Source organism: Mus caroli, chromosome 1 (assembly GCF_900094665.2).
Source record: "Mus caroli chromosome 1, CAROLI_EIJ_v1.1, whole genome shotgun sequence".
NCBI classification, from domain to species: Eukaryota; Metazoa; Chordata; class Mammalia; order Rodentia; family Muridae; genus Mus; species Mus caroli.
The window spans coordinates 137,693,509-137,707,172 of NC_034570.1; the positions used below are offsets into that span (position 1 = coordinate 137,693,509).

Consider the following 13,664-nt stretch of genomic DNA (forward strand, 5'->3'; position numbering starts at 1 on the left):
CTCGAACTCAGAAATCCACCTGCCTCTGCCTCCGGAGTGCTGGGATTAAAGGCGTGCGCCACCACGCCCGGCTTTAGAAACCCTTTTTAACCCTTTTAAGCATCCAAAATATTTTGTTAACAAAAGTTTTCTAGATAACAATATTGATAGAGTCTAGGTTCCGGTACTAAAAAACAATCAGTAATATGAACAATATGAAAATATGAGACTTTCTCATTCTTCATGAGGTACAATACAATTATGGGAAGAGAATGAAGTATTATTTATTATACTTATGTTTGCTTTGTCAAAAACTACTGACGATTGCTTAATGTTCCCAAAGATTTCAGAGAGGATATTAGCTCTCATCTTATGCAACTGTAATAAAATCAAAATCGTCAATGAGAGCATGGTAAATGTTAAGAATTTATCCTTCATATATGATAGCAATACCATGCATGCTGCTTTCATTATATCATATTCTCTTTATAATTACTTATTTACATTAGGCAAATTTAAATAAATACAGAGAATTGCTAAACATGTTAAGTCTCTAAAATATTTTATTTTTATTCTTATTGTATGAAGTAACTATTGATGGTTTTATATTAGAAAAAATAAATAAATCTGTGATTTATATACACCAGTATGATAAAAAATAAAGAGATATATAGCTCTTCTTTAGATTCAAAAGAAAGACGTTTCTTGATCATTCATTTCAGACCCCTGTTTTTCATAGCTCATCTTTGTTTCTGTATACAGTATGCCAGCATGCATGGTATATTTTGAGTCATTTTATCTAAAACAGTGATTACTACATCTTGTAAGTATTATTTTTTTATTTTTAAGGGAGAGTCTAATGTTTGCTAAATATTCTTGAATCAGTGAACATTAGTGAAAAAAGAAAAAAACAACACCATTAGCAATAACTAAAAACAAAAACAAACAGCACATGCATATTCTGCTTCTGTCATTTGGGATAAAACAAGAATTGAGTTTTATGAGAAAGTATTAAATAGTATTTTTTTCTTTTCACTTGAAAAGTTGCAATAGAAAAAAAAGGACTCTTAGAAATACCCACCCCAGAAAACTTATTTTCAGGATATGGTAACATACTCTAGGACAGTGCTAAAAAGTTTATTACAAGAAAATTAGAAAGGCGGGCTTTGTTTATTAAAAATTGGTGTTTATTAGACAAAGGGCTTTGATTCAGAATAATTTTTGTTTTGTTTTCTAAACATTATATGGATCCAACAGGTTAAACTTAAGGATATAAATGAATATGTAAATACATATATGCATTCAATAATAGTAAGAAAGAGGCCATGAGTTTGAAGTGGAACAGGCAGGAAGTTAGGGAGCAATCACTGAAGTACAGGAAACTGCAAAACAAAACAACAACAAAAAATAGTGTAAACATTTTCTAAGTTTGTCTAAATAGAACGACATGGAATTTAATTTTTTAATCTTGCTTAAGAATTTATTGTGGTGCACACCTTTAATTCCAGCACTTGGGAGGCAGAGGCAGGCGGATTTCTGAGTTCGAGGCCAGCCTGGTCTACAGAGTGAGTTTCAGGACAGCCAGGGCTATACAGAAAAATTCTGTCTCGAAAAACCAAAAATAAAAGAAAGAAAACAAATTATTGATTTCTGAGGAAGAACTTTTGTGAATGAATTTGTTTCAAACTAAATGCATGCTTAGAGAAATGTTGTAAACAACTTATTTCATTGTGATTTTTCTAAGTGTATTTAAGAACTACCCATCCTAAGTGAAATATTAAAAAAAAATGCCCATACCTTTGAATGTAGCCATCTTATGTAAAACCACTCTTAGTGCTGGAGACACCCTACGTGTAAGTAGACTGTAAAATGGCATTTGATCTTTCTACTTTATACCCATGTTTAGAATAGGACTTTTGAGTTGATCTACAATCCAAAGATCTTGAAAGAATTGTTCCATTAGGATGTTAACATTTGGTGTAAACCATAGCTTATTTTCTCTATTTGTGTTTATTGCTATACCCGGTAGAGTACTTTAAACTGAACATGTCTCTTAAGTTGAGTATGGAGAGCAATCATTTGCAATTCTAGGATTGTGTAATTTCTCTATATGTTAAGAGGATTTATGGTGATGACTTACAGTCTCTAGTCCAGTTAAGCAAACAATGGGCAGCTGTGGATGGGAACTCCAAGATTCTAGTAGTTTCTCAGTCCCACAAGGCTACTTGTTTAACCTGGTCTTCACAAGGCTTGTTGTTTAAGCTAGTCTTCTATAGTAGTAGGTTGGTCTATATAGTAGTAGTAGCAGTAGCAACAGATGTGCTAGCAAGTAAATGCAAGCAGTTTAAAAAGAGTTAATCTTCCTTCTTCCAATGCTCTTATGTAGACCTCCAGCAAAAAGTGTGGAAATTGCTTTGTCCCAGGCTGACCTTGAACTCAGAGACCTCCTTGCCTCCATCTCCTGGGAGTAAAGGCATGTACCTCCTTGCCTTGGGCCTAAGTGTTTCATGTCAAGATCCAGGTCAGAGAGCTGTGTCTTTAAGCCTCAAGTTCTACATTCCAGGTTTGCCCTCTAATTATGGATTGTAATTCATTCCAGATAGTCAAGTTGACAAATGGGAATAGCCATTACATGTTGGGCCCCATTTTGGCTCTGGTTTGAGCCTTGAGGACAAACCTAATCCTGGCTCAATTTTCTGAGGCCTTGTGGAAGAGCCTAAGCCTGGCTCAAGTTTTGAGACCTTCTCAGTCACTTATAATAACCAAAACAAATAAGTTAATAATTAACAGGTGATCTTCCTGAGATGACCAACTTAGATTAACAGCTATGACTGAACTGCAGTAGGAAAGGCACAGCAGAAAATCATTTTATGAAAGATTCCTGCTATTAGTATGATTTTGTTGTTATTATTAAACATACATGACAATCACTAGCTATTAGCACACTATTTTGAGCAGATCTCTGTAGATCTATAAAGATGAACTGTCTTGTAGTAATGTTATACAAACAAGTAAATGATTTCCTAATTTTTAAAAAAAACTTTTTTACTAGATATTTTCTTTATTTACATTTCAAATGTTATCCCCTTTCCTGGTTTCCCCTCCAAAAAATCCCCTATCCCCTCCCCACCCCTGCTCACCAACCCACCTACTCCTGCTTCCTAGCCCTGGCATTCCCATAAACTGGGGCATAAAGCCTTCACAGGACCAAGTGCTTTTCTTCCCATAGATGACCAACTAGGCCATCCATTGCTACATATGTGGCTGGAGCCATGAGTCCCATCATGTGTACTCTTTGGGTGGTGGTTTAGTCCCTGGGAGCTCTGGGGTTACTGGTTAGTTCATATTGCTGTTCCTCCTATGAGACTGCAAACCCTTTCAGATCCTTGGGTCCTTTCTTTAGCTCCTTGATGATCCTATAAGAATTCCTAAAATAATATCAGTATTTATTAAGCTCTTTAAAGTAGGACTGCAATTAGATCATTTTCTGATAGTCAAAATTGCAGTAAGAACTCTGTCAGTCTCCCACATGTCACCGGTTAATTGTTTCTAGATAGTAAACAGATTTTATACTACTCAGAGCACATACCAAGACATTGTAAAACCATTAACCAAAGGTCATACAAAGGGAACTAATGATTTATTATAGGTACTAGGACAGAAGATAAAATACTGACTGGGTTAATCTATACAAAACTTCACTAATAACTTGCGGTTATTATTAAACATATATGATAATCACTAGCTGTTAGCCCACTATTTTGATCAGATCTCTGTAGAGTTATAGATTTTAACTCTCAGTGAACTTGTAGAGCTGTGACAGGTGATAAATGTTTAGTCAGATAATTATTCCTAATGTATATGTAAACTTTCTCTGTTGTAAACTTCTATTTCAAGTTATGATTTGATTTTATGTGTGAACTTGTGATGAACTTTTTAATATTTGATCATGTATGCTCAAAGACATATAAGTGTTGAGGACAAAGAACTGAGCCTGAGGGCACCTTTTTTCTTTTTTTTTTTTTTTTGTCCTTCCTTCCTTCCTTCCACCCCATATATTATTCCCACCCACCCCCATCTACCCTCCGACTGTTCCTCATCCCATACCTCCTACCCACTCTCCTGGCTCCAGGAGCATATCCGCACCACCCACTCCCCATCCAACCAGACCTCTAAACTCCCTGGGGCCTCCAGTCTCTTGAGGGCTAGGTGCATCTTTGAATGAACACAGACCCAGTAGTTCTCTGCTGTATATGTGTTGGGACCCTCATATCAGCTGGTGTATGCTGACTGGTTGGTGGTCCAGTGTTTGACAAATATTAGGGGTCCGCTTTAATTGAGGCTGCTGGTCTTCCTACAAGGCTGCTCACCACCTCAGCTACTTCTAGTCTTCCCTTAATTCATTCACAGGGGTCAGCAGCTTTTGTCCTTTGGTTAGGTGTAAATATCTGCATCTTACTCAGCTGCTTGCTGGGTTTTCTGGAATGTGATCATGATAGGTCCCTTTTGTGAGTGCTCCATAGCCTCAGTAACACTATCAGGCCTTGAGACCTCCTCTTGAGCTGGATCCTACTTTGGACCAGTTGCTTGAACTTCTTTCCTAAGGCTCCTCTTCATTCCCATTCCTGCATTTCTTTCAGACATGAAAAATATATGTCAGCATTTTGACAGTGGAATGGCAAGCCCATACCTCACTTCATGCCCTGTCTTCCTCCTGGAAGTGGGCTCTGAAAGTTCCCTCTCTCTACTGTTAGGCATTTCATCTAAGGTGCCTTCCTTTAAATTCAGAGTCTCTCACCTCCCTGCTCTCTGGTGCATTCTGGAGGGTCCCCCCAATGTCCCACCTCCCAAGGTTGCCTGTTTCCATTCTTTTTGCTAGCCCTCAGGCCTTCAGTCATTTTCCCTCACCCAATACTAGATCAGGTTCCCCTTGTCCCCACCTCACATCCACTTTCCTTCCTTGTCCCTCTCTCCCTCCCCACTTGTGTTTCTTCTCCCTCCCAAGTGGGACTGAGGAGTCCTCAATTGGACCCTTCAGCTTGTTGACCATTGAGTGAGTTCTTTCTGCATTGGTGCTTCATCTTTTGCTCCAAACACATATTTAAGTACAGATGTGTCTGTGTAAATATGTAATTGTGAGAATGCATGCAAAGTGAACCTAATTGGTTTGAATGGAAATGTACATATGCACATGTGTGGATCTGTATATGAATTTATGTGTTCATGCATATTTGCTTATATAAAAGTTTTTTCCTTCTGCAAGCATTATTCTCTTCTTCTGGTTTATTAGAAGTTTATAATTCCAAACATCCTCCTTGACAGACAAGTAAGAGGCATCTGGACGAGAGGGAAACTCTCTAGCAATTAATCCTTTATTTTATCTCCTGCTGTTTTAGGTTGAGGTGCTAAGTACCAGAGACTGCTGTTTCTGGCCTCAGTGGAATACAGAATGCTGGTCAGCTACAGTAGCAAAGTAATTTAGACTTAGATAAGTAAACCTTTTATTATTTTACAGCCACCCTATATATCTATCAAAATAACCCTAAATATCTAACAAAATAATGTAAGACAAAAATCTAACCCCCCCCATATCTCATAAAACAGAATCTTACCCTCCGAAGATATCCTTTTCCCTCTGCTGGCTGGAGAAGAACCAAAAAAAAAAAAAGATCCTTCCAGGGCTGTTCTCTGGAGGTTTACATTAGCATAAATAATTATGTTCAGGAAAAATAATTTTTGTGCCTTTTAGGATTGTTTTCTGAGTTTTGAGCAATTTTCCATTTTTCAATTTTTTACTTTCATGTTTAATAATATGTAATAATGCTACATCAGTCTGGTTTTGTCCACTTAGTATTTTTATATAGTTTATTTATACATCATTTCTATAACTGAGTGGACTAATTTGTCCACTGATCTTTTTAAATTTCACACATGTACAGCCACATTAATTATTTTTAAATGTTTTAGTGAAAACACCAAGTCAATAAGAACTGCTTTTATTTGTATTTTCTCATTGCAATTGTGTGTGTCTGTCTGTGTTTCTATGTTTATATTTTTGTGTATATTTATGTACTTAGGCTTTCATGCAACAACAGAGGACACAAACTCAATATATTGCTCTGAGAAATATCTTGGCTCTTCGCACCATAATTGATTGTCTTTATTCACAATATAACAGGTCTACAGGGAAGTGCCTTTGACCCAGCATTTATTCGGATCTAATTTTAATCAGAAAAATTTCCTAACTTTCTCTAGCAAATTACATGGCTTTTTCCTGAGAGCCACATCTTTTACCTTATTTAACAGTTATGATCTAATTATTGATTTACAAATTCTAATTAGTCACAAATTGATATCCATCATCAAATACATTGTAAGCATTAGTGATAGACATAGGTTCTATTCCTAGATATCATGATAAGCTAATTTTTTTTTTAATTTCCTAATCTGTAAACATCCTCACACTATTAGAATTATCACATTTGGTCAGGAGAAGGAAGATTTTTAATTTACTGGTGAATACTATATATTGTTACATAATTTTATCTTTCAATAATACTAGTTAATAGGTATGTGTTGTCTTTATACACTTCAAATATTTGTGCCACTGCTGTGTGGAATTATATTAAGAATTTTCTTCCATGTTATATGAGAACATTTCAAGAAACCTTTGTTTTTCTTTTTTCTTCATCTTCAAAGTTTTGGCAGAATACTCCTGCGAAACTATTTGTGTGGGCTCAGTAAGTTTTATGTTTAAATTTTTTAATTACTAAAAAAAGTTTAAAGCTTATATTTAAACCATGTCATAAAATATCTCTGTCAAAGGGAAATGTTGAGCTATATACAAGACATATGAAAAAGTGCATTAAGATGCTTGAGAAAAAATGAAATCACTGTTAATTGATACAAATACATTATATGTGCATGTGCATGTATTAACACTTGTATACAAATAGAACATCCAAATAAAATGTGATCTGTGTGGTATACTCAGGCATATGCACAAATGACTAGTAATAATTGTAAGAAGCAGCTACGACCAATGCCTAGGATAGATTACCATACCAAGGAGGTGGACTATATTACACTCACAATCTGCTTGCCTTGGTGGTCTCAGTGGGAGAGGAGGAGCCTAATCTTTTAGAAACTTGATGCTCCAGAGAAGGGTGATTCTGGTACAGGGTGAGGGGGGGATGGTTGGTTGGGTGAGCAAGGGAGCACCCTCTCCTAAGAAAAGGGGAGGAAGGATGGAGGAAAGAACTTAAGGAGGAGGAACAAGGAAGGAGGACAACATTTGGAATACATAAATAGAATAATATAATAGTAATAGTAATAAAAATAAATAATAAAATATTAAAATAAAATTAAGAAAATATTGTTTTTAAGCAGATTTACTGTTTTAAATAACAGAATATTTCAATAATAAATGCAAACATCTCAAAAATATTTTTATTGTTTCCAATATCGACTTTTTTAGACATGTCAATTTTACACATTTTCTCTTCCCTTGGGGACAAATATATGTTAACTAGTTGTTAAGGTATTTGTTATGGGTGCTTCTGAAGGAAGCTGTCTTAAGATTTACCTACATTTTTATACTTTATAACCATTTGAAAACTCGTTTCATTTTTTAGTTGTCATAGTTTATATAAGCATCTTTTGACATCACTCATTTAGTTTCTGACTCACGTACTTATTCTATACATTTCCCTGAACCATATCACATTAGTTTATCACTATAAACATTTCTCTGTGGTCAGTCATAGCACTACTCTTTAAATTACGATATCAACGTTTCCTAGGAAAAAAAAATCTAGTTTCCTTACATCATTTACCATAGTAAAATACTATATATTAAATGTTTTCCTTAGGACTTGAAGGAGGAAATAGAAGGGGTAAACAATATAATTATAATCTCAAAAAACTTTTAAATCATTTCAAACATATAATGTTTTTTATAAGTAAAATTGTTGTTAATAGCTTACTGTAACCTGCTGTATTATAGAGGTCTATGAGCTCAAGTATTAGATGATCCCGTGAACCACGCTATTGTAAAGCATATATCGTCTTTCAGATAGAAAGGAGATACATACTGCATTTGTGGATCATCTTATTTGACCTTCCTCAAGCAAAGCCTATCAGTTTATAAGTGGGCACAGGGCCACCAGAGCAGATGGGTCCCTAAGAGATAGAACATGCAGCCAGTTTGGCTGTCACGTGTTAGATAAATATACAATGGTGTAAGTGTCTGGGAAGAAAAAAGTTCCTCATGTCTAATTGGTGTAATTTAGGAGTTATTCATTAGCATTTAATCTTTGGAAATCCAAACTTCCCTACAAGCTCTCTGCAAGCCTTGTCTCATCGTCCACCATCCAGTATCAATTTCTACAACTTCTATGGAGTTTAGTCATTCACAGAGTTCTTATTAAAGAGCCATACTTAAATATATAATAGGAAGGGAACTTGTGAATGTTTTACTAACATTTAAAATAGAGTTTCTCTTCATTTTAAATGTATAGCTGAGTACTAATTATGGTTTATTGTTCCTATCAACAATTCCACTGTAAAGGTATGGTTCACTACAGTGCTACAAAACTTCACTTAATATTTTATTATGCTTTGCTTTGTGGTCTACAAATGTTCACTAACTTAAACTACATGTCAATAAGATTAATGAAATTGTCCTTTAATATCTCTATGTTTAACATTTACTAAACATACATTCAAAGTCTTCAATATCTCTGATACATCTAGGTACTTGGGAAAGAAAATCATAAAAACTTTAAAATATTTATTAAGATTTGTGATTTTCACTAATTGTTTCCTCACAGGATTTTTGTAGGCACTCTTTCTTGGCGATAAGTATAAGATGTATTTTAACTGGAAAATACAATCATTTTTATATTATTAATACAGGAGAGGAGTCACTCACAATTTTTGTGGACAAGCGGAAGCTGAGCAAAAGATCTGAAGGAAGTGAAACCAGCACCAATAGTTCGTCTGTTACTCTGGAGACCTTACATCAGTTGGCTGCTTCCTATTTTATTGACAGGGACAGCACCCTTCGCAGACTTCACCATATCCAAATTGCATCCACTGCCATCAAGGTAAGCCTAAACTTAAGCTTGAACTTAGAAAAATATTTTCCCTTTCCTTTCTTTTATCCCTTTATTTTTTTCCAATTTTTATTATTTTATTTATTTACATTTCCATCATTGTCCGCTCTAAGTCTCCCCTCCCTCAATTCCTCATCCCATTCCTCCTTCCTGTTCCTCCCATAGGGTGCTACCCCCACCCTATTACCAGTGCTCCTCCTTCCCTGGAGATTCAAGTCTCTTGAGGAATAAGCACATCATCTATCACTAAGGCCTGACCAGACCAGACAGATTTCTGCTATATTTGTGCGAGGAGGGCCTCAGACTGTCCCTCGTATGCTCCTGGCTAGTGGTTCAGTCTCTGGGAGCTTCCTGAGTTCCCAGTAAATTTAGAATGCTGGTCTTCTTATGGGGTCACTATTCCCTTGGGCTTCTTCCATCCTTCCCCTAATTCAAACATAGAAGTTCCCTACTTCAGTTCAGTGGTTGGGTATAAGTATCTGCTTCTGTCTCAGTCATCTGCTGGCAGAACCTCTCAGGTAACAGCCATGGCAGGTTCCTCTCTGTTGAGCACATCCTAGCATCAATAATAATGTCAGGACTTTGGTGCCCTCCCATGAGATGGATTCCAAGTTCGGCCAGTCATTGGACCGCCTTTCCTTCAGTCTGTTCTCCATTTGTGTCCCTGCAGTTCTTTTAGACAGAAACAGTTCTGTGTCAGAAATTTTGACTGTGGGTTAGTAACCCCTTTGCTTTGCTTGAGATACTGTCTAGATACTGCAGGTGGGCTCTTTGAGTTCCCTCTCCTCAATGTTGGGCATTTTGGCCAAGGTTATCCCCATTGAGACCTTATAGAGTTTTATACAATTTCTGTATATTTCTCCAACCAGTGATTCAAATGACTATTTAAAAAATGTGTTGTCCTTTTTCAAAGCTTTTATTTATAAGGTATAATTATATGCAGGTTGATGCAGCATTTTCAGTTGATAAGTAGGGTTTTGTTTTCATTTTTATGACCAAGTATAATTAAATTTTACTTGAAATTTGAAGTTCACAGAGAATTCTTAGAATTGTGTTTGTAAAATAAACCTTAGAAAGCATATAGATTATATTTACAATTGTTCATTAGGTTATAGTTTTTAAAATATATTAAGATGTTTTACTAGCGTGAAAGTGAGTCACAGATATATATATATATATATATATATATATATATATATATATATATAATTTAAAAATAGAGTTAGCATATACAAGTTTCTAAAGGACAAAATATAATGTAATGTAGAATTCATGGAACAATATATTACCTGCTCACTAATGTTATTTCACTTTGTACATAGTAAGGTTATCAAAACTGATAACATAATAAATGATGTAGGTAAAATTTCCAAAAGAAATGTCAAATAAATGGAAAACAGAGGATGGGGTTATGAAGGGTGGTACACTGAAACAATACCCTTTGAATGATATTTCTATGGCATATTAGGATAATTATATTATTGTGTTTAGCAAAAAGCAAGGTTATTAATAACTAAAGAGAACAGTCACATTAATTTCTTAGATGAAATTCTCCACAACAAAATAAGTAAAAAGTGTATTTTGTCATGTAATAGCTCACGTTTCATATTTAACACAAAAAACAATATTAAGTATAACATTCATTTTCTTATGAAATTAAAATATATGTGTGCATGTCCTCATGCCTGTAAGTTGAAAGGGTATTACTTTGATATTTTATGAACTGCAATATTTGAAATGAATGGATGTAGACACACACACACACAAAGATAATCGAAGAAATATCAAGTGATATGGAATGTTCTGACACTTTTATATTTAGTGTCTCTAGTACAAGGAGTTGATAATTTTTCTGTATATATAAATTATAAAATACAACTATATGTAATTTATAATTTATGAAATGAAACTTATAATGTGGCAGTAAGGAGCATATACCAATGAACTTAGCATAAATCAATAGTAAGTTGTGTAAAAAAATATGGAGCTAATGCAATTTCAGAAATCTCAGTTGATGTAGAAAAGCTATAAACTAGGATATTGTTAGACACTTTGCTTGCAGACGCTGAAAGGTAATAGACTTTCTCAGAAATCAATTTTAATAATGAAAACAGTATGTTAGAGTATAATTTCTAATAGAGAAAGCGTGGATGTATGTTTATTATATAGTTATTGACTTTTTGTTCATTAAAAGTAGAATTACACAGCAGTTTTTATTACCCATAAGTAAAAAACTCAGCTACACTTCATGACTAAACTTAATGCATGTTTATCCATAGAGTTTTTATATCACCAAAGAAAGTATATATTTTAATGTAGTATATAACTCCATATTAGAAATATTTTAAACTTTTCTTTCACAAAAAATTATGTTGGAAAGATAATTTTCCCCATAGTTTAAAGGATAGCTCTATAATACAATTGAGACCCAAAGTGAGGCTCTGGTGAGGAACAATGAATCTAGGAGAAGCTCTGAAAGACAGAAAAATATAACCTGGTATTTGGAAATTGACAGATAAACTCAGATTGTTTTTGTACTAACCATAAGATCAACAGAACTTCCAAATATGTGTATGTCCCAATTGTGAAGATTAGTAGAAGTCAAGTCTTAGATAAGATAGAAGAAACTAAGTAGGGAGAAGATGATGAATAAAGAGGTTATGAATAGAACACATACTTCGTGTTTAAGTTGTTTTTAAAAATAGAAATGATGAATGTGCAAGATCCCAACAGCATGTCTGTGCACTTAGGCAAATTTGTCAAGAGTGCAGGGTGAAGGGTATACGAACTGAGAAGGATGTAAATACATCTTTCTGAACTTAATTTTATCCCCAAAGCTATTGATTTTTAGAGAAAGTTGTCATTTTAAGTGACTGGTGGTATCTGAAGCAGGGTAGATACATTCTGGGTTACCCTGAGGCTTTATGCCACTGAGCTGTGTTTAAAGTGTAATGAAGACCAATGCTGTGTGTCCACATGAGTCTCAGGTTATAGACTTCTTAATGTACAACTCCACTAAAAATGATCCTTATATGGATTCAAAAAATGTTTGTGCATGATCATACATATAGTAAACAATCCTTAAATAACAGTGTAAACATGGTAAAGATGGTTAAAGGGCAATGAAATAGATGTTCAATAGCATCCAAACACAACTTAAAATAAATGGCACCAAGCTACTTTAAGGAAACCACTCCAACTCATATCCAATAACTTACCACCCCTCTATACATAAACATGCGAAAAAACAATTATAGAATAAAAATATAAAATCAATGATGTGAAGTAAATATTTGAATGCAAACAGTTTTACTGTGTTAAACCTAAATTAATTTTTTTCATTAAATCTTTAGAGTTTTCATTAATTATTTTAAAATATTACATTATTATATTAATTATATTATATTTATTATATAATAGCTGGTATTAGAATAAGAAAATGCAGTTTCCTGGTTTGAATATAATGTGTGTTCAAAGTACCATGTATTGGGCATTTTATTTCTCAAATAAATGTTGAATCGTTTTGCCTCTCAATTCTCAGAATTTAAAAGGCAAAGTACTGCTAAAAATAAACATAAATGAGACTATCAGACATCAACAAAAATACAATTAGAAATGCACAATCATGCCAACTTTATTCATGTGAATTCTTGAAAAACACAAAGGAGTTTAGCAATTAGTGCTAACTATGAGATTCACTCCAGAAAATGAAATACAGCAATTTGTTGTGTTTATCTCCTATAATTATGAGACTAAATGTGAGCAGTAGCTCATTAATGAAACTGTAAATTTCAAAACAGAGCCTCAAACTGCTGTGGAGCTCAATAATATCCCATAAAAGTGTGATTAATATATTGATATAAAGTTATATTTCCTCAATAAATCATTCATTGTATTGTCAAATAAATGTCTAGAATTGGCTATTACTTTTTTAAAAGCTCAAGTCAACTGAGTTAACTGAGATATAATTTCACTAATATGGCATTATTTTGAAATAGTCTGATAAAGTTCAAAGTTTTAAGAGGGATATTAATGAGAAGATGAAAATAATGTTTATCTGGGGAGGTAATAGAACATAAAAACAATCTTGATTATGCATATGCATTGTGGTAAATGTTTTTTGTAATTGCATTAAACTTTAGAGATCATTTAGTGAAAAAGTTGAATCATTTGATAGAATTTAATTAATGGTTTTAGAATAGTATAATTGTTATTTTCTTGAAATATTTGATGTATTGATATGGTTTGCTGAACTCTGTGATAGAAGAGTAGTTACTCTAATAGAGAATAATATATAAATATTTAATTTTCAGCATTTAAAGAAATGAAAAATAAATACACAATGTATGCTAAAAGTTAACTTAGTTTACGAGTGTTATTTCATATTTAGAGTTCTACAGGTATGGCTCCGACGGGTCACACATGCTTTGTCTTTTTGAATTACACACTATGATGTCGGATGGTCTCTGCCAATTATATGGGATTTAGGACCATTCTGTAAATCTGTAAACAATTCTCTCTCTCTCTCTCTCTCTCTCTCTCTCTCTCTCTCTCTCTCTCTCTCTCTCT

At 34.0% G+C, this 13,664-nt stretch overlaps 1 protein-coding gene across 5 annotated transcripts in view; it reads left to right on the forward strand.

Moving 5' to 3' along the window:
• Brinp3 (BMP/retinoic acid inducible neural specific 3) overlaps positions 1-13,664 on the forward strand; it is a 363,635-nt gene that overhangs the window by 179,586 nt on the left and 170,385 nt on the right. For all 5 annotated transcript variants that reach the window (XM_021165977.2, XM_029483296.1, XM_029483291.1 and 2 more), the window contains one exon: positions 8,896-9,086. In XM_021165977.2, the coding sequence (XP_021021636.1) occupies positions 8,896-9,086 (191 nt within the window). The remainder of the gene's footprint in view (positions 1-8,895; positions 9,087-13,664) is intronic.